This window comes from Bufo gargarizans, chromosome 10 (assembly GCF_014858855.1).
Source record: "Bufo gargarizans isolate SCDJY-AF-19 chromosome 10, ASM1485885v1, whole genome shotgun sequence".
Classification (NCBI taxonomy): domain Eukaryota; kingdom Metazoa; phylum Chordata; class Amphibia; order Anura; family Bufonidae; genus Bufo; species Bufo gargarizans.
This window is the reverse complement of record NC_058089.1, coordinates 40,102,844-40,128,988: the sequence shown is the minus strand read 5'-3', so window position 1 is coordinate 40,128,988 and position 26,145 is coordinate 40,102,844. Positions and strand designations below refer to the sequence as shown.

The 26,145-nt window shown below is 46.5% G+C and overlaps 1 protein-coding gene across 2 annotated transcripts in view; it reads right to left on the bottom strand.

Moving 5' to 3' along the window:
• POLA2 (DNA polymerase alpha 2, accessory subunit) overlaps positions 1 to 26,145 on the bottom strand; it is a 60,825-nt gene that overhangs the window by 22,304 nt on the left and 12,376 nt on the right. Inside the window, exons 1-9 of one of the 2 annotated variants that reach the window (XM_044269673.1) lie at positions 25,841 to 26,007; positions 25,629 to 25,755; positions 21,329 to 21,450; positions 16,354 to 16,439; positions 16,210 to 16,267; positions 8,361 to 8,470; positions 7,050 to 7,246; positions 6,256 to 6,344; positions 4,356 to 4,511 (exon numbers count right to left, since the gene is read on the bottom strand). In XM_044269673.1, the coding sequence (XP_044125608.1) occupies positions 4,356 to 4,511; positions 6,256 to 6,344; positions 7,050 to 7,246; positions 8,361 to 8,470; positions 16,210 to 16,267; positions 16,354 to 16,439; positions 21,329 to 21,450; positions 25,629 to 25,716 (906 nt within the window). In that variant the 5' untranslated portion in view covers positions 25,717 to 25,755; positions 25,841 to 26,007. Of the gene's footprint in view, positions 1 to 4,355; positions 4,512 to 6,255; positions 6,345 to 7,049; positions 7,247 to 8,360; positions 8,471 to 16,209; positions 16,268 to 16,353; positions 16,440 to 21,328; positions 21,451 to 25,628; positions 25,756 to 25,840; positions 26,008 to 26,145 lie in introns of those variants that run through there. The other variant, XM_044269674.1, reaches the window with a different exon arrangement.

The following is a 26,145-nucleotide window of genomic DNA, read 5'->3' as shown; positions in this document are numbered from 1 at the left end:
ACTGCACCCGAAGAGGAGGAAAAGGTATTAGGCGAGGGGACCGTAGTCCTGCCAGAGCCAACATAAAATGCGAAGGGCGCTGCAGACAGCACTCTCGACCATGTGACCACTAGCGCAGGGAAACAATGCCGCGGGAGGACGAATGGGTACGTATCTAGGAACCACGAACACTCCCCGGGCGGAAGGGCCAACGAAATGAGTGAGTACCACCCAGCTCGGTGCAGTAGCGAGCAGCAGAGCCCGTCTACTTAAATATAAGGTATTCATCTGTTGCTTATTGGACAACACCTTAGGCTCACACAGGTGGACAGAATGATCTCCTTAGAGAATAGTGCAAGGCTTGCTGCAAACACCGTCTCCCAAGAGAAAAAGTATGTCGCAGGAGGAAAGGAGGCATACGTACGAGTAGCCCCGTAAGCAGTGAGAAGGCCAACCCACCTACGGGACGAGAAGGCATACACGGCCCAAACAACGCACAAGAACGTCCGCTCACTGCAAAAATATCACTCAGCGAAGAGGGCCAGCCACAGAGTCCCACAGTATCTACGGAAGTGCAACTGAAAAGGAGTTATGCACAAGCCTAGTATGGTATGCGATGGAACGCAAACTGCCCGCCCCGAAAGGGGGGGGGGGACATGTACCTGGCAAACTGCAGTCAGCAAGAGTTCAAAGGCCCGCCCCAAAAAGGGGGTGATGCCCAAGGTCGTACCTACGTCAGAGAAGTAGGGCATACCCTACTTCGCCCAGAAGGGCGCCATGCACATGGCCACACAGTATCCAGCAGGAACGCAGGAGGTCCACCTAGTGAAAAGGGGGTCATGCACAGGGCTATCCTAGCATTAAGTGAGTGTGCAACAATTCACCCAACACCGAAATTTCGTGAGAGTGCAACCACTCCACCAATGAAGGGGGAACATGAGCAAGTCCAGCACAGCACATACAAGGACAGCCTTGAATCTCGCGAGCGTGCAAAATTCCGCCCATGGAATGAGGGGTGGTCACGCACAAGGCCAGCACCGCATCCAATGGGAGCACAAGCGTTCCACCCATGTTAGAAGGCCATGCTCAAGGCCAGCAACGTATCCGGTGAGAGTGTAGTATGCTGCCCAGAACAGGAAGGGGGGGGGGGGGGGGTCATGCACATGGCCAGCATCGCATTCAGGGAGAGTGCGAGCAGCCGGTGAAAATGTGTGTATGTCACCTAAAGGAGGCATGCCCATGGCCGGCAGCGAATCCCGTGAGAGTGCGTACACCGCCCACGGAAGAGGGGTCATGCATATGGCCGGCAGCGGATCCAGAGAGAGTGCAAGCACCCCGCCATGCATAGGGTTCATGCACCTGGCCAACAACGTACCGGCGAGAGAACAACCACCGACCGAGGGAGTGTATGTATGCCGCCACCAGGGAAGGAGGCATGCCCAAGGCCGGCAGTGAATCCAATGAGAGTGCATCATACCGCCTATGGAAGGTGGTCATGCACATGGCTGGCAGTGAATCCAGTGAGAGTGCCGAATGCCGTCCACAGAAGGGAGTCATGCCTATGGCAGGCAGCGAATCCAGAGAGAGTGCAGCGTTCCGCCTAAGGAAGGGGGTCGTGCACATGGCCAGCACCGTATCCGGTGAGAGTGCAGTATTCCGCCTAAGAAGGGGGTCATGCACATGATCGGCAACGAATCCAGTGAGAGTGTAGCGTTCCGCCTATGGAAGGGGGTCACGCACATGGCCGGCAGCGAATCCAGTGAGAGTGCCGTGTTCCACCTATGGAAGGGGGTCGTGCACATGGCCAGCACCGTATCCGGAGAAACTGCAGTAGGCCGCCAATGAAAGGGCGATCATGCACAAAGCCAACCCGCAGTTAGGGAGAGTGCAGTATCCCGCCCAGGAGGGGGGTCCTGCACATGGCAGGCACCATAACTGGAGAGGGTGACGAATGCTGCCTACAGAAAGGGCCGCATGCACTGACCAGCGCCGTAGCGCGGAGAGGGCAAAAAAACCGCCTAGAAGGGGAAATGACCCTGGCAGCGCCGCAGCCGGGGAGCGCGACACCATGCCACCTATGGAAGGGGGGCATGTATACAGGCAGCACTCTGAGATAAGGCTGCAGTGTCCTGCGCAGCCCACAAGTCATATTAATAAAATATTTTTTTTTTTTATTATAACAGCCTCACTGAGGCAGAAAGGGGAGCCACCTACAGGGGCACAGATTCTCTGAGAAGCAGGAAAAAAAGGGGGGGCCAGCCATACAGGCCCATCGGAAGCCGGCCTGTACCCAAGGGGTTAACAGGGATCCGGCCTGGGGGGCGGCACTGCGATCCTCTGGGGGCGGGGGAACCTCCAGGCGGGAAGATTCGCGCCTGGAGAAGTTCCAGCCCCCTCCAACAGAGGCCTGAATTTTGCGGCCTAGCAGGCCTAAATTTTTTGCGGCGCCCGGCTGACCGGGGCCGCACAGTATTTAAAGTACCGGCCGGGCCTACGGAGCGGCACATACCGGCCGCGGATGCCCACCCCGCGGGCCGGAAGAGCTGGGGACCCGGATAGAGCGGGATCGCGGCCGCGAAGTGTCGCCCAGGAGGGGAACAACATTTTGCGGCACCCGGCCGACCGGAATGTTCCGATGGTCGGCCGGGGGCTGTTGAGGCATAGCGCTCATTTGCAGGCCGCGGTGCCCACCCGCTGTCGGAAGCGATGACCCGGCAGCCATTTCACCCCTGGAGCGGGCCCTTGGCCTAGAACAGCGCTCCATATGGCCGGCAGCCACAACCACCTTGCCCTTGGACCGGTGCCCGTGATGGTAGAGGTGGGTCAGGGGCAGCAAGGCGCGGGCCCTCTGGCCCTGAAGCAGTGGCCGGTAAGAGGGAGGGGGACCCTGAGACCGGGTCTGTGAGGGTGGGAAGCCTGCATAACCCCTCCGTCAGGGGCAGCTAGGTGCGAACCTCTGCAGCTCCCCAGGCATTCTTCTTGCAGGGAGAAGGGTGCCAATGTCCTATGGAGGGGAGGAGAGGGAGCAGAATGTCGCCCTGCGGCAGCCAGGGGCCAGCCTAGGGCTAGCAGGGACAGAAGGGTCCAGAGGCCCAGTATGGGGGTCAGGCACGCAGGAGACCGGGGCGGGGGGGACGTATGGCTGGAGAAGCCAATCTCTCACCATAGCCGTCTTCATCCTCGGTCCGTTCCAGCAGGGTCGCCCCTTCAGCTACTGGCACCGTAGTGGCAGGACGCTGGAAGAGGGACTTGGCGTGCGGGCGACCCTTGTGCTGGCGGGATGTAGGGGAGCTGGGCTGCCCTGATCCACCTTGCCTTCTGTGGGGGAGGCAGCAGTGCGGGTGACCGGCACTGGCGCAGCTCGACCCCGGGAGAAACAGAGAGGTCTAGTGCGTCTCTGTTGTCCCTGATGTTCTGGAACAAAAAGAAAAGAGTAAAAATCTAAAATTTAAACAAGGAGAAAACAGCCCTGCAGAGCAGGGAGTGTCTTGCCTCCTTGGACACTAAGCAAAAACTGGCAGTCTCTCTCTCCAGGCTGAGGGTATAGCTGCTGGAGGAGGGGCTTAACAGTCTTCACTTAGTGTCACGCCTCCTATGGAGATTAGCTATACCCAAGGTCTTCTGTGTCCCCCAAGGAAACTGGGCGAGAAAATCAATTTATGAAGTTATTATGTGAAGTCTCAGAGCCAATACATTCTAATACTGTACGGAGCGCTCGCTCTGTACAGCATCGAAACAAAGTCGATTCGCTCATCCCTAGTGCTGAGCAGCGCCTAAGCCATGTGAACGATGAACAGACAGAACCCTTTCATAGACAGAGTACCCAAACTGCAACCCATAACCACTTATTTATTGCAAAGTGCCAATACAATCATCTAACCTGAATACTACATCTTCCATGTACTTTATCATTTAGCTATAATAGCCTGCCTACATTTAATGTGCTGCCTTTGCTGTTCATAGTGCGTCCTGCACTGTTGAATGGCAGGAAAAGTCTAAGGCATATTGGTACACCATATACTTTTTCCAGGGTGCGGGTGCCCACAGAGAGGGCTCTCCATATGCAGTTTATTTTCTGGAAACAAAGACGCTGGTAACAGCTGATCATATTGATGACCTTTTGCTGAAAAGGGTTTGTCCAGAATTATAAGCAAGTAAAATAATAGCAGGAAATGGTGCAAAGTTACAAAATAACCCTCATTGATGTGACCTCTGCAGCTATTCACTAGCCTCAGCAGTCATGTGCCATGCACGCAAAGATCACCACTGAGGCCAAGGCTTGGCTGCAGCAGTCTCATATGCGATATCATAGCTGCAGGACCGGCTGAATTGAGCAGTCATTGGAGACCGCTTAAAGTGATTTTTTTTATCAATACCTGTCCAGGAAACAGTGAATATTCCTTCAATTCTGACAAGTCCACTGGAACCTGCATTCCTGATGAATGCTCCCGATCTCCCTCAAGAATGACAGATTTAGAGTTCAATTTCCCATTGCTGTCACAGCCAATCTGGCCAAGCACGGTGACGGTCTCCTAATGACAGAAAAAAAGGGAAACACTAAATATCAGACCAAATTAAAATCAGACTAATTGTTCAAACAGAAAACGTGAATAAAAGTTAACCAGGTGGCTAGGCACATTTCCCTTTTTTTTTTTTTTTTTTTTTTTTTTTAAATACATATTTCCATAAGTTGTTTTGATATATGGGATGTATAGGCTATGGAGATGGAGGCTGGGCCAGGGCTAGAAGCTGCATTGTGGAGTGTGTTGGCTTTAAAAAAATAAAATTAAAATGATTTATTTTGTTTTTATAAAAGTCATACAAGACCTTTGGGGAACATTTCCAGTTACAGGGGGAATATAACCCTCAGCAAGATTGAACCTAGCTGTATAGCCTCAGTGCAGCACTGAGGTGGGTCTGCCAAGACCCAGCAGCTCCCACAGAATCCTGACATCTGGGCCCGGATATCTCTATACACAGTGCTCCATGAGCATTGTGTATAGAGTAATTAGTGCACAGACATTTTAAAATGTCCATGCAGACATAGGTGCTGACCGGACGTATATAGCCAAGGGGCAGTAGGCAAAGGGTCAAAAAGGTCAAATACCAAAATAGATAAAAAAATAAAAATAAAACTAAAACCACACAAAAAACACCACTACCATTTTTTCTGAACTACTGCTTTGATGAACGGGTCATCAAAAAATGACCTGCTGTTCAAACCACTTTTTAGGTTTAACATTCTTAAAGAATTCTTAATGTTCTTTTTAATTTTCCATCTATTTAAAAACGATTAAATCTTGCAGTTTTCGCCAGGGTGGATTTGATTTAAATCACTAGTCAGTAAGGCTTGATTTAGGGGCTCTTTCACACCTGCGTTATAGTCTTCCGGCATAGAGTTCCGTCGTCGGGGCTCTATGCCGGAAGAATCCTGATCAGGATTATCCTAATGCATTCTGAATGGAGAGAAATCCGTTCAGGATGCATCAGGATGTCTTCAGTTCCGGAACGGAACGTTTTTTGGCCGGAGAAAATACCGCAGCATGCTGCGCTTTTTGCTCTGGCCCAAAAAACTGAAGACTTGCCGCAAGGCCGGATCCGGAATGAATGCCCATTGAAAGGCATTGATCCGGATCCGGCCTTAAGCTAAACGTCGTTTCGGCGCATTGCCGGATACGACGTTTAGCTTTTTTAGAGTGGTTACCATGGCTGCCGGGACGCTAAAGTCCTGGCAGCCATGGTAAAGTGTAGTGGGGAGCGGGGGAGCAGCATACTTACCGTCCGTGCGGCTCCCGGGGCGCTCCAGAGTGACGTCAGGGCACCCCAGGCGCATGGATGACGTGATCGCATGGCACGTCATCCATGGGCATGGGGCGCTCTGACGTCACTCTGGAGCGCCCCGGGAGCCGCATGGATGGTAAGTATACTGCTCCCCCGCTCCTACTATGGCAACCAGGACTTTAATAGCGTCCTGGGTGCCATAGTAACACTGAAAGCATTTTGAAGACGGATCCGACGGATCCATTTTGAAGACCGATCCGAATAGATAAGCTTTGCCAATGGTAACAGAGCATGCCTAGAAAACTCTCCCATACAAGTCGAGGATCAGAAAATAAAAAGAGATTAGAAAAAGAGGATTTGTGCTACTATCTGGTCTTAACTGGCAGATAAAAAGTTTGGTGACACATTTCCTTAAAGGCAGCAATACTTTAAGCTGTGTGAAACTATTTGCGTTTTAGTGATGTTCAGGTATGGAACACACTGAGACACACTTACCTGAGCTGGAAAAGAGACAGCTGTAAACTCTTCAATATGGAAATGATTCTTCAGGGTTTCACCAAGCTCCTCAATTTTACTTGCCACCGCTATATGGGGACACACAGGCAAAGAAACAGTGAAGACAGAAGCTGGCGAGCCACATGCAGGAGGCTGAACAAAGTCCTGTACACTAGATACTACGGAGAAGAAAAAACCGTGTGCATCCAACATAATCATGTTTGTTTAAAATATTCTATATGCAATTCTGTGTCTGATGTAGCATCCTTCTTTTTTTCCTGTCAGTTTCTCATGAAATCCAAGATACATTTTCAGTATGCCGCCATATCAAATTTGAAGTATTTGGAGGTACAGTAAGGCCCCTAAGAAGTCTGTGTGTGCAATATTACTACTACATGCATCCAGAAGGGCGTACAGAACCCATGAGTGGACACAAGCCCAAAATCTACATTTAGCAAAACAAAGTCAGCCTTGCTCCACACAATGTCAGGCTAGATATTGGACTTCTGAGGGCAGTCATCACAACCACAGCGGGATCCAATGGCTGTCAAATGTTTCTGGAGATGCCAAACAGTGTCCTGAACCTCCTGTTATAGTTTTCCCTGGAGATAAGCAGCTTCCAAAACACGCAAACCAATGCTGATCTCCCTTCACTGGAATAACATGCATGTTCCCTGATCACAGTCTGCAGACATCAATCTAATATCTACGGCCATATTCACACCAAGCGACCCAAACAATAAAATGAAGACTATCAAAGCCATCAAATCATTTTCTGTCATTTTAACACTTACCATCTCTGATGTCCGTCAACTTCTGGAACATGTACTTGTATGATTTGGTCAGTGACTCCTCCTCTTCTAGGGTTATGAGTTCTACTTTAGTTTGTGTGCCATTCCCACCACTCCATGAAGTTCCTTGTACTCCTCCGAAAGAGGTCACCACTTCACCACGGTTTGAGCGAGCGCTGTACTTCTGTGATGGGGTGGCACTTATGCAGTAAAGACAGGGAATTTAGAAATTTGGCTTAGATGTACCCACTTTTAAATTATAAATCATACACCGATCATAGCTTTCATGTAATTTACTATTTCATGCCCCCCCCCCTCCCCCACTGTGTTCTATATGGTAATGTTGTCTATCCTGGCCTAACCATTTTAGTAATTCTACCATGAAATAACAAGAATTGAGCATCTTCCAATACAGCACTGTGCACTGCCTATAATTCTCCCTGCAAATATATGCACATATTGACAACTGCGCACGAACGTTCCATAAGGGTATGGTAACTAGGGATCGACCAATATAGATTTTTTAGGGGCGATACCGATAATCTGTTAACTTTCAGGCAGATAGGCGATAATGTATACCGATATTCTGTGGATTTTCATTTTTGAAAAAATGAAAAAAAAAAATCCTACACAAATCTGCTGAAAATTATTATGTTTATTGTTAATGTGTATTTTTTTGTAAATCTCTCTTTTTCATTTATAATTCATATTTATTTATTTTTTACACTAACTATTGGCAACACTTCCATAGTATATTTACAAGAAGACTGGCTGCGAAAATCTTCATTCACATCTCCGTCAGATAAACCAGGTATCAGCAGGACAAAAACCGCTGCATGCGGCAGTATTTGTCCAGTCAAAACCTGGCATTTATGCTGGAAAGCAGCAGGATCACTGCCAGATACCATTACAATCAAGAGGGATCGGGCGGTGACCTGCTGAATCGGGCCACGCCTGATACGATGAACTCCGGCAGGCTGTTCTCTGACAGAAACTGTAGGTGAGGTGTATGGGGCCTTAGAGCTTTTTTCATTCAGATCAATGGGGACTGCGGAAATCTATGCATAAGCTGCAGAAATAACTCCATTTATATGTATGATCAATGTTTTCAGTCACAAAAATCCCTGCAATAAATGTACCACATGTGAACATACCAAATATTGCAGTGTTCTATTTTTCAGTTTTTAACTATATTTTTTTCCCATCCAGACTGTTACCATCTCCTGGTCCAGGTTGGGATACACAGATCTATTAACGTTAATAGACTAATTTCACTGGATATCCAGGCTAAATCTACATGAAATGCGTATATACCTGGGTGAGAAGCTGGCTGGTGAAAAGAGAAGATGGGGGCTCCGATTTATGGCAGGAACACGTTTTGATTGTGGATTCTCTGGTGTTGATAAATTGCGTTTTTGGGATCCCTAGAGGAAACAAAGGAGGCACTCAATGCCTGCAGTTTGATCGGATAATTCCATGCAACAGTGAGCAAAAGTACAAAACAACATGCAAACATTAATAAGAGAGCTTATTGCAGAGGATCTCAGACATGACTGAAAAACAAACATTCAAGGTCTGTTTACTGAATCAATACAAGTGACAGCGACTGTTAACTACACAAGAGAGGAGCCGGATGAAGAGTCCTGGAAAAGAAGCAAATACAAATATCTTGGCCTGAAGATGTAATGTTGCTCACTGCCATTACTGAGTCAATCGTTGTCTGCCTCGTTACTCATTGCCCAACATGATCTCAGATGCATTTGACTTCCCTATGTTATGATTTTTACTTTAACAACTTACATACATTTCCATTATTTTCCTAGAAAGAAAGGGATGTAAATCAGCTCTTAGCAAGCTCTGCCTCTGATACCACACAATGTAAGGCAGCTCTCCTTTAAGTCAATGTTCGACCCTTTAAACAGGCCTTGAGACATGACTTGGATAATAAATAAGCCAGCATCTGCAGACAGCTGTCTCAGTACATCTGGTGTCATTAGAGGCAGAGTTTCTCAAGAGCTCATTTGCATCCCTTTCTTCCCAGAATTCCAGAGGAACATGTATGGCCTATAAGTCTCCTCATACTGACCAAGGCGCAATAGTACCACCCAACTCATTTTCCTTGGCACTATATAAAAAATAAAAAATTCCTGCAGCTTGTGCACTGGCCACTAGACTAATATTTTACAGACTGTTCTGTACACATCAGTCATCTCATTATCACCACTGGCAGGATCATAATGAAAGATACAACTTTAGATAACAAAAGATAAGGTGATGGTCGCAACTTATATACTCCACGTCCCTAAACAAAGGCCTCGCACAAGAGCATGACTAAAAAAGTCTCACAGAAGTCAATGAACATCTCCTGTCTATCGGGTCTATAGTTCAAGTGGTTGCTCTCATAATAATGTGTCAGTAAATCTAAACCAATTAGAAAAAAAAAAAAAAAGTTTCTCCATCTTGTTTTAATAAGAAAAAAAGAACAATTACAGGCGACACATTCCTGAGGAAGGATGCTGCGGCAGGAATGAGGACATTTTTGGGAATATAGCTACAAGCATGCAAGGAAGCATTTAGGGTCATACTTAAACCATCAGAGTCCATTCACATGTCTGCAACTGTTTTGCGGTCCGCAAAACACGGACACCGACCATGTGCATTCCACATTTTGCGGACGGCACTATAATAGAAATGCCTTTTCTTGACCCTTCCTGCGGACAAGAATGGGACATGTTCTATTTTTTTGCGGGGAAGAGCGGATGTGGACAGCACACAGTGTTGAAAATGAATGGGTCCGCACACCTTCCGCAAAATTACGAAACAGATGTCGACCCATTATGGGGATGTGTGAATGGACCCCAATTATAATCATGGAAAACATCGACGTAACCCAACACTTCTGTGACAGGGAGACAACATTTACACAGTTGACCATGTATAGATCTACCACACATTTTGGGTTCCTGTATCAGAAAATTGAAGGGAACTTTTCTACATCTATGTGAAAATGCCTTTATTGGGGGTCATTTACCATGGACCAGCATTTCACACGCTGGTCTTAGTAAAAATCCCGCTGGCAGAAGATCGGACCAACTTATTGAGAGGTGCATGCCTCTTAATAAATATGACGCAAATTCTGCCATCTGCACCAGAACATAAATCTACTTCAGCCATGAGATGGAGCAGATTTCTGGCATCATCAATGGCAGTTTAACAACTAGGGTTGTCCATGCGAGTGCAAAACATTGTAATGCGTTTTGCACTCGCGTGAGAAAAATCGCGCATGTTTGGTACCCAAACCCGAACTTGGGATTGATGTTCTGAAGATTGTATTATTTTCCCTTATAACATGGTTATAAGGGAAAATAATAGCATTCTGAATACAGAATGCATAGTATAATAGAAATGGAGGGGTTAATAAAAAAAATTAACTCACCTTCTCATCTTGATCGCGTAGTTCCCGGTCTCTTCTTTACTCAATGATGAGCTGTGGGCTAAATGACCTGTGGTGACGTCAGATCACATGCTCCAATCACATGGTCTATCACCATGGTGATGGAGCATGTGATCTGACGTCACCACAGGTCCTTTAGCCCACAGCTCATCATTAAAGAAGTAAAGATACCGGGAACTACGCGATCAAGAGGAGAAGGAGAGTACATTTTTTATTTATTTTTTTAACCCCTCCAGCCCTATTGTACTATGCATTCAGAATGCTATTATTTTCCCTTATAACCATGTTATAAGCGAAAATAATACAGTGAATAGACTGTCACCGAGAAACCATGCGTGAAAATACTCGCCCGTGTGAAAGGGGCCTTAGTATTTTGGTGTTTTTTTTTAAACTTTGTATTTAATAACCATTTCTTCCCTTAGGGACTTGAACCTGGATCTTTTCATCCCTTGTGCTATTCACCCTGATAGAGCTCCATCAGGGTGAATAGGACCTCACACTGTCCCTGCTGCCCTGTGCTTTGTGCACACAGCAGAAGGGAGCTGAACGTGGCAGCCAATGCTTCAGTAGTGTCCTGGCTGCCATGGTAACGATCTGAGCCCCAGCAATGTAATCTGCCAATGGAGGGGATGAGACCCTGTGGCCACCATATAACAATGGGGGGGAACTTGTGGCCAGTGATGAATGTAATTAAAGAGGACCTATCATGGGTACAAAGAATATGAAATTAGTAGCAGGCTGCATAGAGCGGCGCCCAGGGATCTATGTGCACTTACTATTATTCCCGGGTGCCGCTCCGTTCACCCGCTGTGGCCCCCAGTATTTTCAACATTCAGAGCAATGAGGAGGAGACGCCAGTGTCTCTCCTTCTCCCTGATAGCAGCGCTGACCAATCATAGCACAGAGCTCAGAGCCAGGGAGGAGGGGAGAAGAAAAAAATAAAATAAAAAAAATATACCTCACCCTATGCTCCAATTGGACACTGTTGTCAGGGAGACGGAGAGACACTGGCGTCTCCTCCTCCTTGCTCTTAATGTTGAAAATACCGGGGGCCACAGCTGGTGAACGGAGCGGTGCCCAGGAATAATAGTAAGTGCACTTAGATCCTTGGGCGCCGCTATATGCAGCCTACTACTAAGTTCATATTCTTTGGACCCATGAAAGGTCCTCTTAACTCCTTTATACAATTGTCTGCAGCGGTATCACAGACCGGCCTCAATAACAGGGCATGCGATCTGTGGCAATTAACATCTGATGTGGCACCTGAGGGGTTAATTGCCGCGTATCGCATGCCTTGTTTTTGAGGCCGGGTCTGTGATACCGCTGCCTATACTTATGTTTTACATTCATTGGTGGCGCAGTGGCAACAGCTCCTCCCCTCCTCCTCTCTGCTATCTCCCCATTGGTGGTATTGGCAGCCACGTCACAGTGGAGAGGGAGGGACTCCTCCTTCCTTCTCCACTGACTGTGCTACTGAAGAGAACTTAGGAGCGCGACGCTACAGTCGCAAATGGCGACAAGACTAGAAAATCTTGTTGCCATCTGCAAATTTTAAGGCGCATTGGCGACAGTTTTAGTCGCCACCTGGAGCCCTACATCATGATCCTTATACCAAAACGATAATTTGCCGAGGCACAAATGAAAGTTGTTTGTTGTAGTTTTCTAATTGATTGTACATGTCCGGCAGCTTGATTTTGCCAGAAAACTGCTGCTTCACCCATTAAAATCTAAAAACCTCACTAGGTTTTGTGGTGAAGCAGCTATTTTCCAGCAAATTTGAGCTAGAAAACCAAGCCCAACATAACCTGTAGTTGTTCACACCATGTGACTGCATCCTAAGAGGCACTAATATATGGTGTACTGTTCTGGTATACAATGGAGTAACTAGCTATTAATGAGGCATATGGAAGTCCAAGTAGATAAAACCCATGTGCCTCACATTATTTGTATGTTACCCCATCAAGTACCTCCACATATAATGTGCAACATGGAGTTAATATGCAAGATACATGATGGGGTTACTTACTATTAATGTGCGGCACACAGAGGTAATAAAGTAATAATACCATGTGCCTTGCGTTAATAGTAAGTAACCCCATCATGAATCCACAAATTAAACCCATGTTTCCCATTATATGAGGACATGATGGGGTCACTTACTATTAGGCCTCATGCACACGACCGTGTTTTGCAGTCCACTGCCCGTGTGTGTGCCACAATTAGTGGAACAGAACGGGCGCCCATAATAGAAATGCCTATTGTCCGCAAAAAACAGACAAGAATAGGATAAGTTCTATTTTTTCTTGCGGGGCCACGGTACGGAGCAACAGATGTGGACCACACACACGGAGTGCAGGGCGCATTATTCGCAAAAACAAAGTTCGTGTGCATGAGCCCTTAATGTGAGGTACATGGAAGTACTAAAGTAAAAACACTATGTGCCTCACATTAAAAATAAGTGACCCCCATAATGGCAATACTGGGGTTAAAGAGGTTGTCGACAATATTCTACAGTTTTCAAACCAGCACCTAGTTCTGAATACTTTTGTAACTGAATATAATAAAAAAAATTTGCATAGCCAGAATCAATAAAATGTATCAGTATAGCACCACCTCCTGTTTATTTTTTATTTTATTTCTTTGCCCTGCTCACTGAGATGGCCGCACATGCTCAGTTTCATCCTTCAACTGCCTTCTGAGCTGTGATAGGGAGAGCTGAGACACGCCCCCTGAGCTGTGATAGGGAGCGCATGGACACGCCCCCTTAGCTGCAGCAGAAAAGACACGTCCCTCGAGCTTCCTGCTTGGTATCAATCTAGAACAGCAATGAATGAGGAGATCTCTGGACCCATGTGAGGTACAGGGCTGGTTCTAGCTTTGTTAGAAAGATTGTCATGTCCTATATGATGTCTGGTTTTCATTTTTTACAGTAGTCATGGAATAACCCCTTTAATGAGTCACATTAACTCCCAATATTCCTTGGCACTGTATTAAACCACTCTTAAACCCCCTTCCCCCATCTAGCTAGGGATGGGTCCTAAACATTCTAGGGCTACATTCACAAGAAAATGAAATACGGACGTGTGACAAGTGTTTTTTATATTTATTTATTTTACAGCTGTCACACGTACATTTTAAAGAACAATAATAGTCTATGGGGGTTATTCCCACAGCAGTAGAACATGCCCAGTGGCGTACCGCCCATAGAGGCAGACCACGCCACTGCTATGGGGCCCGCGGCACTGGGGGGCCCGTAGCGCAGATAAGGCCCCGCCCACTCATGACCTGCAGCCGGCTATGCGGCTGCTTTTCTCCCCAGGGCCCCCCCCATGTTTAGCTGAATCACCTCCCAGAGGCGCGGCTAAGGCCCTAGACACCCGCCCCCCTCCTCAGCGCCGCGCTCTGACTGCAAATACCCGATCTTCCTCTCGTCGGCGTCCCAAATCCCGCGCAGGCGCAGTGCCGGCGATTGCCTGCGCCTGCGCTCTGATAATACGGCTGAGGGCAACAGCTTCAACATCGTCACTGGGCATGCGCCGAGCCCAGTGACGATGTTGAAGCTGTTGCCCTCAGCCGTATTATCAGAGCGCAGGCAATCGCCGGCACTGCGCCTGCGCGGGATTTGGGACGCCGACGAGAGGAGGATCGGGTGTTTGCAGAGCGCAGCGCTGAGGAGGGGGGCGGGTGTTGAGGACTTAGCCGCGCCTCTGGGAGGCGATTCAGCTAAACATGGAGATGTTAGAGTTTTCATATTTAGGCGGGCACGGCACTTCAGAGGGGCACCGTTCCTGCATTTGCATATCCTAAGAATCGATTTTTAGAAGAAAGGACAAGACTGACATGGAAAAGAAGAACACAGATGGAAAAAAGGTACTTTATTAAACATGGATCCATGAGTACCTTTTTTCCATCTGTCTTGTTCTTTTGATTGTGAGTCTTGTCATTTCTTCAAAAAATCGATTGTTATGATATGTAAATGACGCTGTAAGGAGCCCAGAGGGGCGTTATTCTTTCTCCACGGTGCCCAGGAACGCCCCTCTGAAGTGCCGTGCCCGGCTAAATTTGAAAACTAATAACGCCTCCAAGTTCATCTAAATCGCCTCCCAAATCCGATCCTCCTCTCGCTGGCATCCCAAATCCCGCGCAGGCGCAGTGCCGGCGATTGCCTGCGCTATGATAAGATGACTGACGGCACTGCGCCTGCGTGGGATTTGGGATGCCGGCGAGAGGAGGATCGGATTTGGGAGGCGATTTAGATGAACTTGGAGGCGTTATTAGTTTTCAAATTTAGCCGGGCACGGCACTTCAGAGGGGCGTTCCTGGGCACCGTGGAGAAAGAATAACGCCCCTCTGGGCTCCTTACAGCTTCATTTACATATCATAAGAATCGATTTTTTGAAGAAATGACAAGACTCACAATCAAAAGAACAAGACAGATGGAAAACAGGTTCTCTGTTAAACATGGATTCATGAAAAAAAAATTGGGGGTAAATTGCTAGTGACAGATTCCCTTTAAGGCAACTTTCACACTAACATTTTTTTTTTTTGTTCATGATAGTGCAAACGGATCCGTTTTGACTTTACATTGAAAGTCAATGGGGGACGGATCCGTTTGAAAATTGAGCCTTACTGTGTCAACTTCAAACTGATCCGCCCCCATTGACGTCCATTGTAACTCTGGACGGATCCGTTTGCCTCCGCACGGCCAGGCGGACACCCGAACGCTGCAAGCAGCGTTCAAGTGTCCGCCTGCTGAGCGGAGGACAGACGGAGCCATACTGATGCATTCTGAGCGGATCCGCATCCACTCAGAATGCATTAGGGCTGGACGGATCCGTTCGGTGCCGCTTGTGAGAGCCTTCAAACGGAACTCACAAGCGGAGACCCGAACGCAAGTGTGAAGGTAGCCTAACATGGCACCCCAAATAAGGAGACCTGCAGGCTGCAGCAGATATCCCATGTGACAGGTCACCCCCAGGAAACCCCTAACAGTTTCTGTAGGTCATGTATAAATTTATTTAATGGGGGTGTGGCATGGGAGGAGCAAAGTCAGGAAGTGGGAGGGGCCATGGTGGGTAGTGGGCGGGGTTAAGGGGCCCAATTCAGATTTTTGCTATGGGGCCCAGTGATTCCTATGTACGCCTCTGAACATGCCGTTATGTTTTTATTTTTTTTTCCTTTACGAACTGACAGCCCCCATACAATTGAATGGAACCGTTTTTAACATCTGTTTCTAAGAAAGGAATCAGTGAAAAAAAAAGTCTATTAAAAACTGTTTAACAGATGTTTCACTGTTGTGTGAATATAGCCTAATAGACAGGGTGTCTTCATGCACTATTTAAAACTTTTTTTCCTCAGATTGTCTGCTGCTGGCTCTTCGATCACGGATCTGATGTATGCGAGACAGAAACCTTACCACGAAAGCCACTGGATTAGATATTGCCAATAGGAGGATTTTCTCTGACTAAAAACCTGAATAATGGAATTAGTATGAAATAGCAGCAAAAGTGTGTTGTAATTTATTTTAGAGATGTATCTGTATATCAGTAAATTGTACATGGGAAGAATACTAGTGAGAAAACCTTCTCGGCTAAAATGTCTCAAATATTGTTGCAAAACAGCACTAGCAACAAAACCTGTGACCCGTCTACAGCAATACAATGGATATAATGTTAGTAAATGTAACAAAATACCCCCAACCCCACTCACTTTTGAAGGAGTAGAGTATGAATCTAGAAGATTTTCCTCTTCAGTCTCCACCTCAATACTGGAATAAGTTAAGGCCATGAAACCATTAATGCAAGCTGCAAAGTGTATGAAGGCAGTACAGACAGAAGAAAATACAAAGGATACAGCTCCTGAATGCTGTTAATGTCCCGGCTGCCACAATGTTTTTCTTTTTTCAAATTTGGCCGTTTTGAATTTTTTTTACTGAGAACCTAAAAGACAAAAGATAACACAGCGATGAACGTTATAGCAACGTGGACTTCTAAACATCAAACTATATCCACCATTGTCCTGCAACATACACAAAGAGAATATTCAATCACCTTCAATGCCGCATCGGTCTTTCTTTACAACCTTCTAGCAATTCAGCACATGACCAGTGGAACCAATGAGTGGCCCCAGCTGTCATGTGGCAGCTTGCAAACGGACAGCTTGGGGAACAGATAGGGCATCTACAATCCAAGAGATGAGCACTACATTTTTTTATTACATGTGCTGCTTTTTTATCCCTAGCAAACCACCACCACTAGACAGATTATATACATTAGGAATATTCCCTGTCTGTACACCCTGTTAGAGCACATGGACGGTCTTTGAACTGTAATAAAAAACTGATATGTAGGAAAGGCCACTGCATACCTCCCAACTTTTCAAAATTGCAAAGAGGGACAATATTTGCTGACGCGCATTGCGGCAATATTTTTCATATGCCACGCCTCTAATTACTGACTCCATCAGAACTGCAGCAACTGGGGATCGGTTAGGTGAGCAAGTTTCTTTATATTTTTTACAGCGGCGATTTGTGAAGTGGTTAGAAGGACTGAATAAACATTACAAACCCAAATGAACAAGTACATCTGAGCTCCGATATACGTCAAAGGTTCATATGGTAGAAGTTTCCCAACAGAACAGGCTCAGGGCGAGCGGTGAACTCTCAGAAAGGGGTTATTGTAAAGTAAAATGGAGTCAAGCAGGATATATGTAAATCAAGATGTGAATTTCTTTTAACCCCTTCCTGCCCTACTGTTTCAAGTACCTGGTTAAGGTGAATTGACAACATTACAGCACTGAAAGCGCTAGCTCAGTAGCTGTGCCTGCACCACCACTTGTAGCTGCCAGCTGAACTGTACAGCTCGCCCTCACTCGGGTCCCTCTGATGCATTAGTCAATATCAACTGCAATTACAGTTATGATAACAGAATTTTAAGTTCGATAAAAAAGAAAAGTACTGCGATACCATGCAAAAAATAAATAAAATATATAAAAATTTAAAATACCCACACATTAACACCATGTTCCCGGGCAACATGGGGTAAGGCCTCATGCACACGACCGTTGTGTGCATCCGTGGCCGTTGTGCCGTTTTTTTTTCGCGGACCCATTGACTTTCAATGGGTCCGTGGAAAAAAAAAAAAAAAAGGGAAATGCACCGTTTTGCAGCAGAGACCGTGATCCGTGTATCCTGTCAGTCAAAAAAATATGACCTGTCCTATTTTTTTGACGGACAACGGTTCACTGACCCATTCAAGTCAATGGGTCCGTGAAAGAACACGGATGCACACAAGATTGGCATCCGTGTCCGTGATCCGTGGCCGTAGGTTACTTTCATACAGACGGAGCCAAAGATCCGTCTGCATAAAAGTTTTCACTTCGTGAAAACTCATATCCGACAGTATATTCTAACACAGAGGCGTTCCCATGGTGATGGGGATGCTTCTAGTTAGAATACACTACAAACTGTGTACAAGACTGCCCCCTGCTGCCTGGCAGCACCCCATCTCTTACAGGGGGCCGTGATCAGCACAATTAACCCCTTCAGGTGCGGCACCTGAAGGGGTTAATTGTACTATCATATCCCCCTGTAAGAGATCAGGGCTGCCAGGCAGCAGGGGGCAGACCCCCCCCCCCTCCCCAGTTTGAATATCATTGGTGGCCAGTGCGACCCCCCCCCCCCTCTCTATTGTAATAATTTGTTGGTGGCACAGTGTGCGCCCCCCCCCCCCTATTGTAATAATTCGTTGGTGGCACAGTGTGCGCCCCCCCCCCCTTCCTCCCTCTATTGTAATAATTCGTTGGTGGCACAGAGTGCGCCCCCCCTCCCTCTATAGCATTAACAACATTGGTGGCCAGTGTGCGGCCTCCCATCTCCCCCCCCCCTCCCCCCGCGATCATTGGTGGCAGCGGAGTTCCGATCGGAGTCCCAGTTTAATCGCTGGGGCTCCGATCGGTAACCATGGCAACCAGGACGCTACTGCAGTCCTGGTTGCCATGGTTACTTAGCAATAGTACAATAGTAGAAGATTCATACTTACCTGCTGCTGGCTGCTGCGATGTTCGTGTCCAGCCGGGAGCTCCACCTACTGGTAAGTAACAGGTCTGTGCGGCGCATTGCTAAATGAACTGTCACTTACCAGTAGGAGGAGCTCCCGGCCGGACACAGACAGACATCGCAGCTCCCAGGTACGGCCCCCTGTAAGAGATAGGGTGCTGCCAGGCAGCAGTCTTGTACACAGTTTGTAGTATATTCTAACTAGAAGCGTCCCCATCACCATGGGAACGCCTCTGTGTTAGAATATACTGTCGGAAATGAGTTTTCACGCTCTAACTCATATCCGACAGTATATTCTAACAGAGGCGTTCCCATGGTGATGGGGACGCTTCAAGTTAAAATATACCATCGGATTGGAGAAAACTCCGATCCGATGGTATAAAAGGGACTCCAGACTTTACATTGAAAGTCAATGTAGACGGATCCGTTTGAAATGGCACCATATTGTGTCAACGTCAAACGGATCCGTCCCCATTGACTTGCATTGTAATTTAGGACGAATCCGTTTGGCTCCGCACGGCCAGGCGGACACCAAAACGACTTTTTTTTTCATGTCCGTGGATCCTCCAAAAATCAAGGAAGACCCACGGACGAAAAAACTGTCACGGATCACGGGCCGTCAAAAAATACTGTCGTGTGCACGAGGCCCAAGTGTTTATTTTTGGGAGGTGTCCGCACCACAATGCGCATGGGCAATTGAATCCTCCTGGCATCGTTCACGTCTAATCTTCTGCGCTTGCGCCCGGCCGTGGATACATCGCGCCTGCGTACAGACCCATGTAAAACCGATGTAACCGCGGCCGGGCGCAAGCGCAGAAGATTAGACGTGAACGATGCCAGGAGGATTCAATTGCCCATGCGCAGGATCGTGACTGGGGAGAGTTGTAGCCGCCGCCCAGCGAAGTGAATATTGATGAGCTGGGCAGGGCTTCAGAACGGCAGTTGGGAGCTGCTGGCTGGGCGCATTTTGAGATGAAACGCCGCCCTTTGGGCAGATTGGTGACGAGACAGGCAGGTTATAAAACTTTATTTTTCGGTATTTATAAGGTGGACAGAGGGATACTTAGATGCTTTTAATAGACTGTATAAGACCTGTAAAATAAATTTTATATATATATGGCCTAACAGTGAACTGGAGAACCAGCATCCTCTGTATTGTGAGGAATGGCCGGAAGCTGTGACCCAGTGGCACAACCCTCTGCTCCCACCATTCTCCTTCCTCAGCTCGCTCTACATTTGGTTTGGTGGCAGTGGTCAGCCTCATCACAGTGAGAAGGGAGAGACGCTACGTCCTTCTCCATGTGCGGCCACTGATGAAAACACAGCGCATTGTGTGTGCACCATGTTCTCTAATTAGAACGTCTACAAAGCAGTGCAATAGAGAAGCTTAAAGAGAACCTGTCACCAGGATTTTGTGTATAGAGCTGAGGACATGGGTTGCTAGCACATCCGCAATACCCAGTCCCCATAGCTCTGTAAGCTTTTATTGTGTAAAAAAACGATTTGATGCATATGCAAATGAACTTTAGATGAGTCCTGTCCCTGAGATGAGTCCAGCATGAACGAGCCCAGCACAGCCCTGCATCCTCAGAATCTCCTCCTTGCTCCCCGACGTCAGAAAGCTAGAGCGCCATAATCTTGCGAAGCGCAAGCTAGTGCATGCGCAGTTCATTCCCTGAGGCTGATGCCAGCACAGGGAAGGAACACTATGACTAGAGCGCCTGAGATTACGGCGCTTTAGCTTTCTGACGTCGGGGAGCAAGGAGATTCTGAGGATGCGGGGCGGTGCTGGGCTCCTTCACGCTGGACTCATCTCAGGTTATTTTGCATATGGATCAAATAGTTTTTTTACACAATAAAAGCACACAGAGCTATGGGGACTGGGTATTGCGGATGTACTAGCGGCCATTTAGCAACCCATGTCCTCGGCTCTATACACAAAATCCCGGTGACAGGTTCCCTTTAAGGTCGAAATGCATAAAACTATTCCAATAAAAAAAAATAAAAAAATAATGGATGTTTTTTTTCCCCACTGCAAAACAAAACACCAAAACGCATATGAAAGGAAGCCTTATGGTAGTTTCAGACTTGTGGTGGTGGCGTAGGTCTGCACCTTCATCAGTCTCCTTCACCCACTGCAGTAATGGAGGTGAAGTATAAGTAAAAGCTTTAGGCCTCTTTCACACGGGCGCAACCGATTGGCTCCGGATGCGTTTAGTGAAACTCGCACCATTTTGCAAGCAAGTTCAGTCAGTTTTGTCTGCGATTGCGTTCAGTTTTTTGCAATGCGTTTTTCACGCGCGTGATAAAAAACTGAATTTTTACAAACATCTCATAGCAACCATCAGTGAAAAACGCATTGCATCCACACTTGCTTCCGGGTGCAATGCAGATTTCACTGAAGCCCCATTCACTTGCTTGGGGCTAATGCTGCGTGAAAAACGCAGAATATAGAAAACGCTGCGATTCTCACGCAACACAGAACTGATGTGTGAAGAAAATATATATAATAATAATAATAATAAAAATAAATCCCACTCATGTACACAGACCCATTGAAATTTATGGGTCAGGATTCAGTGCAGGTGCTATGCGGTCACATCCACGCATTACACCTGCACGGAAAACTCGCTCGTGTGAAAGGGACCTTAGGCTTCTGATTTTTAGACTCAACTGCGGTTTTCGATAAGAATAGGACTAAAGGATGTAAAATCTGCCATCTGTTGATTAGATAGGATTTAAAACATCTAGCCAGAAGCAACCTGCACTTACTTCATGATCCAAAGCACAGAGATTGCCAACAGTAAGAGGTAAACTCCTGGTCGCAGTGAAAGCCATCCACTCTTCCACCAACTTTTCTTCATTGAACCGATGAACAGAACAAAGTTCCACCACTGCAGAAGAGATTTAAACAAAACAAAAAAAAGTAATTAAAGGGATTTTCCGAGATTTTAATACTGATGGCCATTCCTCCGGATAGGTCATTAGTATCTGATCGGTAGGGTTCCCTGGTGTCAGAGCCCCACCAATCAGCTGTTCGAGAAGGCAGCAGTGCCCACGGCAGCGCTGAGACCTTCTTGCTGCTTTTCTTAGGCCAGTGATGACATGTTCGTCGGTCACGTGGTCTAGGTGCAGCTCAGCCGGCGCTGTGCTCAGTAAGCTGTGAGAAGACTGCGGCGCTCACAGGAGATTCAGCGCCTTCTAAAACAGCTGATTGGAGGAAGAAAAAATAAAAGAAATAAAATATTGGAGAGACATAGTGATCCTTCAAGGCCAAAACTACACACAGACCCTTGCCTAATATAAGTTACAATGAAACAGTCCAAAAGTACATGAACAGGGACCCCACCCCCAAATCACTGTAGGAAAGGGACCCTGCAGTGCAGTATGAGAAGGTAAACTAACTGCTGTCATCATTTGGATATCTACAGGGTGAGTCAAGTCTCAAGACACCTCTAAAACTAAAGGGAAAATGAAATATCTAAATAAACCAGCTTGTAATGGGGGGGGGTCCAATTTTTTGGGCTATATCCGGAACATGGACTCCCATCTTGGATCAAGCGCAAATTTTTCCAATAGGAAGGGGATCATGTAGCATATCAAAAGAAGACCAGACTTTTCTCAGAAATCGATTGTTGCAATCAGATTTGCAATATCTCTTATGGTTCAAATGTTATCAACACAAAACGTTCCCTGTAATGCACAGCTATTTGGCGCGTTCAATGTGTTGTCCCTGGTGCTGAACACAGACCTTTGAAACTTTCTGTGTTGATAATTTTGGAACAAGAGATATTGCAAATCTGACTGTGGCAATCGATTTCTAAGACAATTCTGGTCTTTTTTTATATGTTACATGATCCCCTTCTCATTGAAAAAAAATAATAATTATCCATTGACTCAATATGGCGGCCATGTTTCAGACATAGCCTAAAAAATAGGACCCCTCACCCATTACTTGCTTGGGGCATTCAGATATTTTATTTACCCTTCCGTTTCTGACATAAAGGGTGTCCTGCAACTAAATATGGACATCAGGTTTCCGAAATGGCAGAGTTGCCTTGTTGTTCAGATGGTGGGGGATTTACCAAACATTTTCTGGGCTATGCCATCTCAAGCCAGCTCTGGTGGCATTTAGCCATTTTTTTTGCAGGCACCATTGGTTTTTATTTTTTAGACGATTCTCTTATGTGACATTTTTTGCGGGATGAGGTGACGTTTTACTTGGTACCATTTTGGGGTACATCTGGCTTTTTGATCACTAAATATTGCACATTTTGTAAGACAAGGTGACAAAAAATTAATGTTGTGGCATAGTTTTTATTTATTTTTACAGTGTTTCCCTGACGGGGTAGATCATATGTTTTGTAGACCCGGCTGTTATGGACATTGTAATAACAAAGATAAAAATAATAGACATATTAGGCAAGTTTTACACAGTAAAAGCATTTTTGAAAAGAATAAAATCTTGTGTTGCCATTTTCTGAAAGGCATTTTTATTTTTTTTCAGGCGAAAAGTGTTATAAGTAGGGGATAATTTTTTGCAGGATGAGATGACCATTTGACTGGTACATATGGCTTTTTGATCAAGGTACATAGTCATACAGCTTTTTGTGAGAAAAAGGTGACAAAAAGGCTGTTTTGGCACAGTTTTTTTTTTTTTTACATCGTTCACCTGATGGGGTGGATCATGTGATATATTAATAGAGCAGGTTAATACGACACATCGATACCCAATATGTATATTATTCTTTTTTTTTTCCCATTTTTTACAATTTTATATGACTTAATTATGTGAAATGGGTGATTTTTTTTATTACATGTAACTTTTTTTGTCCCACTTGTGGGACTTTAAAAAGAGGACCTTTCATGTTTTTTTTATTAATTGAGATAATTACCTTTACTTGCGGGGTACCCCCTGCTGATGCTGCCACCCTTCCTGATTTTTTTAAATACTGCTCCTGCGTCCCTCTGTGCCCCCCCCCCCCCCCCTGTAGTTTTCACGCTCAGTATGCTGATACTGAGCATCGGTACAGGCAAGAGGAGTCGCCAGGGTTTCTTAATGGGAGTCTCCTTCTCCCTGGCTCTGAGCTCTGCGATTGGACAGCGCTGCTGTCAGGGAGAAGGAGAGGCACTGGCATCTCCTCCTCCTTGCTCTGAATGTTAAAAATACCGGGGGCCACAGCAGGCGAACGATGCAGCGCTCGGGAATAATAGCAAGTGCACTTAGATCCCTGGGAGCCGCTCTATGCAGCCTGCTACTTAGTTCATATTCTTTGTACCCATGAAAGGTCCTCTTTAATTACATTCATTGGTGGTGCAGTGCGCCCTCCTAAAGCCCCCTCGTTCCCCCCCCATTATCACTGGCAACAAGGCCCCCCCCTCTTGTTATATGGTGGCCACAGGGTCCCATCCCCTCCATTGGTGGCAGATTACACTGCTGGGGCTCCGATCGGTTTCCATGGCAGCCAGGACGATACTGAAGCCTTGGCTGCCATGTTCAGCTCCCTGCTGCTGTGTGAATAGGACAAGGGATGAAAATATCCAGGTTATAGCCTCCAAGGGAAGAAATGGTTTAAAAAAATTAAATATTATAATATTATTATTATTATTAATAATAATAATCACACCAAAATACTAAAAAAGTTTAAATCGCTCCCTTTCCCAATTTTACATATAAAATTTACAAACAAAGAATAAACATATTACATATCGCCACATCAGAAAAAGTGAGCTATTAACATTTTTTTTAAATATATCCGCTCGGTGAAGGCCGTAACAGAAAAAAAAAAAACTCAAAACCGCGCAATTCGTCATTTTGTCCCTTGTCCCCCAGAAGATGACACTGGATGAGAGAGGTGTATGGTGCTGTATTCTCCTATATGTAGAGCTGGCTCATTACCGTGACCTGCATCTCATCTTCTCAAAGTCCTTTTTTTTAATTATTATATGCATTTTAAATTTGGCGACTAAAAAATGTAATATGGCTCCTAAATTTTTTAGTTTAGGAGCCAATGGCTCCTGGTTATTTTTTTTTAGTCTGAAGCACTGGGCAGGGGATTAAAGAAAGTTTTTACAGCTTTTGCTTCTCTGCCTGCTGGTTACAAACACGCTGCCGGCTACTCATGTACTGTTGCCGGCTTGGGATGTTTTTAGGCGACAGGTTCCCTTTAAAGCGCCAGCATCTATTTTTTCACCGATGTCGGCGTATACAACAGGGGATCGGCTGTCAGTGACTGCCGGCCCCTGCTACTGATTGGGTGCAAGCTCCTGCACCCAATCAGCGCACCCTATTTTTATTTGTGTAATGTATAGGGGCAATGATACTAATCATTTTTGTAAAATACATTTGTACATTTCTATTAGGAGATGTGGCCCATTTTTAGGATTAGCAGCGCTCCTCTGTCTTCTGCTTACATAACAGTCAGTGTTGAGCGCGTCTCCACAGTTATGTAGACAGAGGAGCGCTGCCAAGGCTCAAAATGGGCCACTTTAGGGCTAATTTTCTAATAGAAATGTACGATTTCCGTAATTAAAATATAAAACAATAATGATCCCAGCATTCAGGCTTGCGTCATTGTACTGTATAAAGGGGCATTCACACCAGTGTTAAACAGCTGTGCCCGTCTTGCGGGCTGCAATCTGCAGACACGGGCACCAGATGTCTGTACGCTGCAACAGGTCCGTGATCTGCGGCAGATGACAGGACATGTCCCATCTTATACAGCACCGATGAACAGACCCAGAATCACACGGAAGCATACGTGTGCTGTACGTGTCCCCCACAGACTGCACATGTACCCAATCATTTTAATGTGTGCATTCACATGTCCGTGTTTTACCACAGTCCGGACATGAGACTTGATATTGTCAAAAAGGGGACTTGCGACTATTTTTACGTCTAAAATAGTCACAAGTCCCTTGATAAATAACCCCCAGTGATCTGTCCTAATGTATCCAGGTGTAATGCCTCGCACTTAAATACATCTGCCATTGAGTTCCATGATAACTGTGTGAGCCACAGCATGAACTACAGGGCAAAGCCATAAACCATTGTAAGACATGGCCGCCTTACACTTCTCTGACAGGTCTTCATCCTCCAGGTCCACGACGACGCCGAAGAGACCGAGCTCTTCCTGGATCCTCTGCAGGGACGCAGCCATGGTGTGAGGGGCCACAGAGACCAGCAGCGATCACCAAGCCTGAAAATACAAAGACACCAAAGTTTTACCTCAGCCCGGGCCCCGCTCCCAGGACACCCACCCCCCAAGGGCCACAGCGCCATACCGGAGCGTCTACGGAGGAGCCCGGGCACAGACGGGAGACCAGGCCTCGGTGTCGGACAACACTGCGCTTATACTCTCAGTAATACGACAGCCTGCCTCGCTCGGTACAGACTGAATGGAATTTCCCGCGCTCGGGCATTCTAAGCAATGGCGCCAACGGCGAGAAGACTCGTTGTTCTGACAGGCAGCCAATCAGCGAAGCGTTGCTAAGACACTTCTGGGCGTGGCTATCGAACTATGCTCTGACGTAGCATATAAAAGCGCATGCACAGGGAGGCGGTTGTGAACAGTACTGGTCTGGGGCTG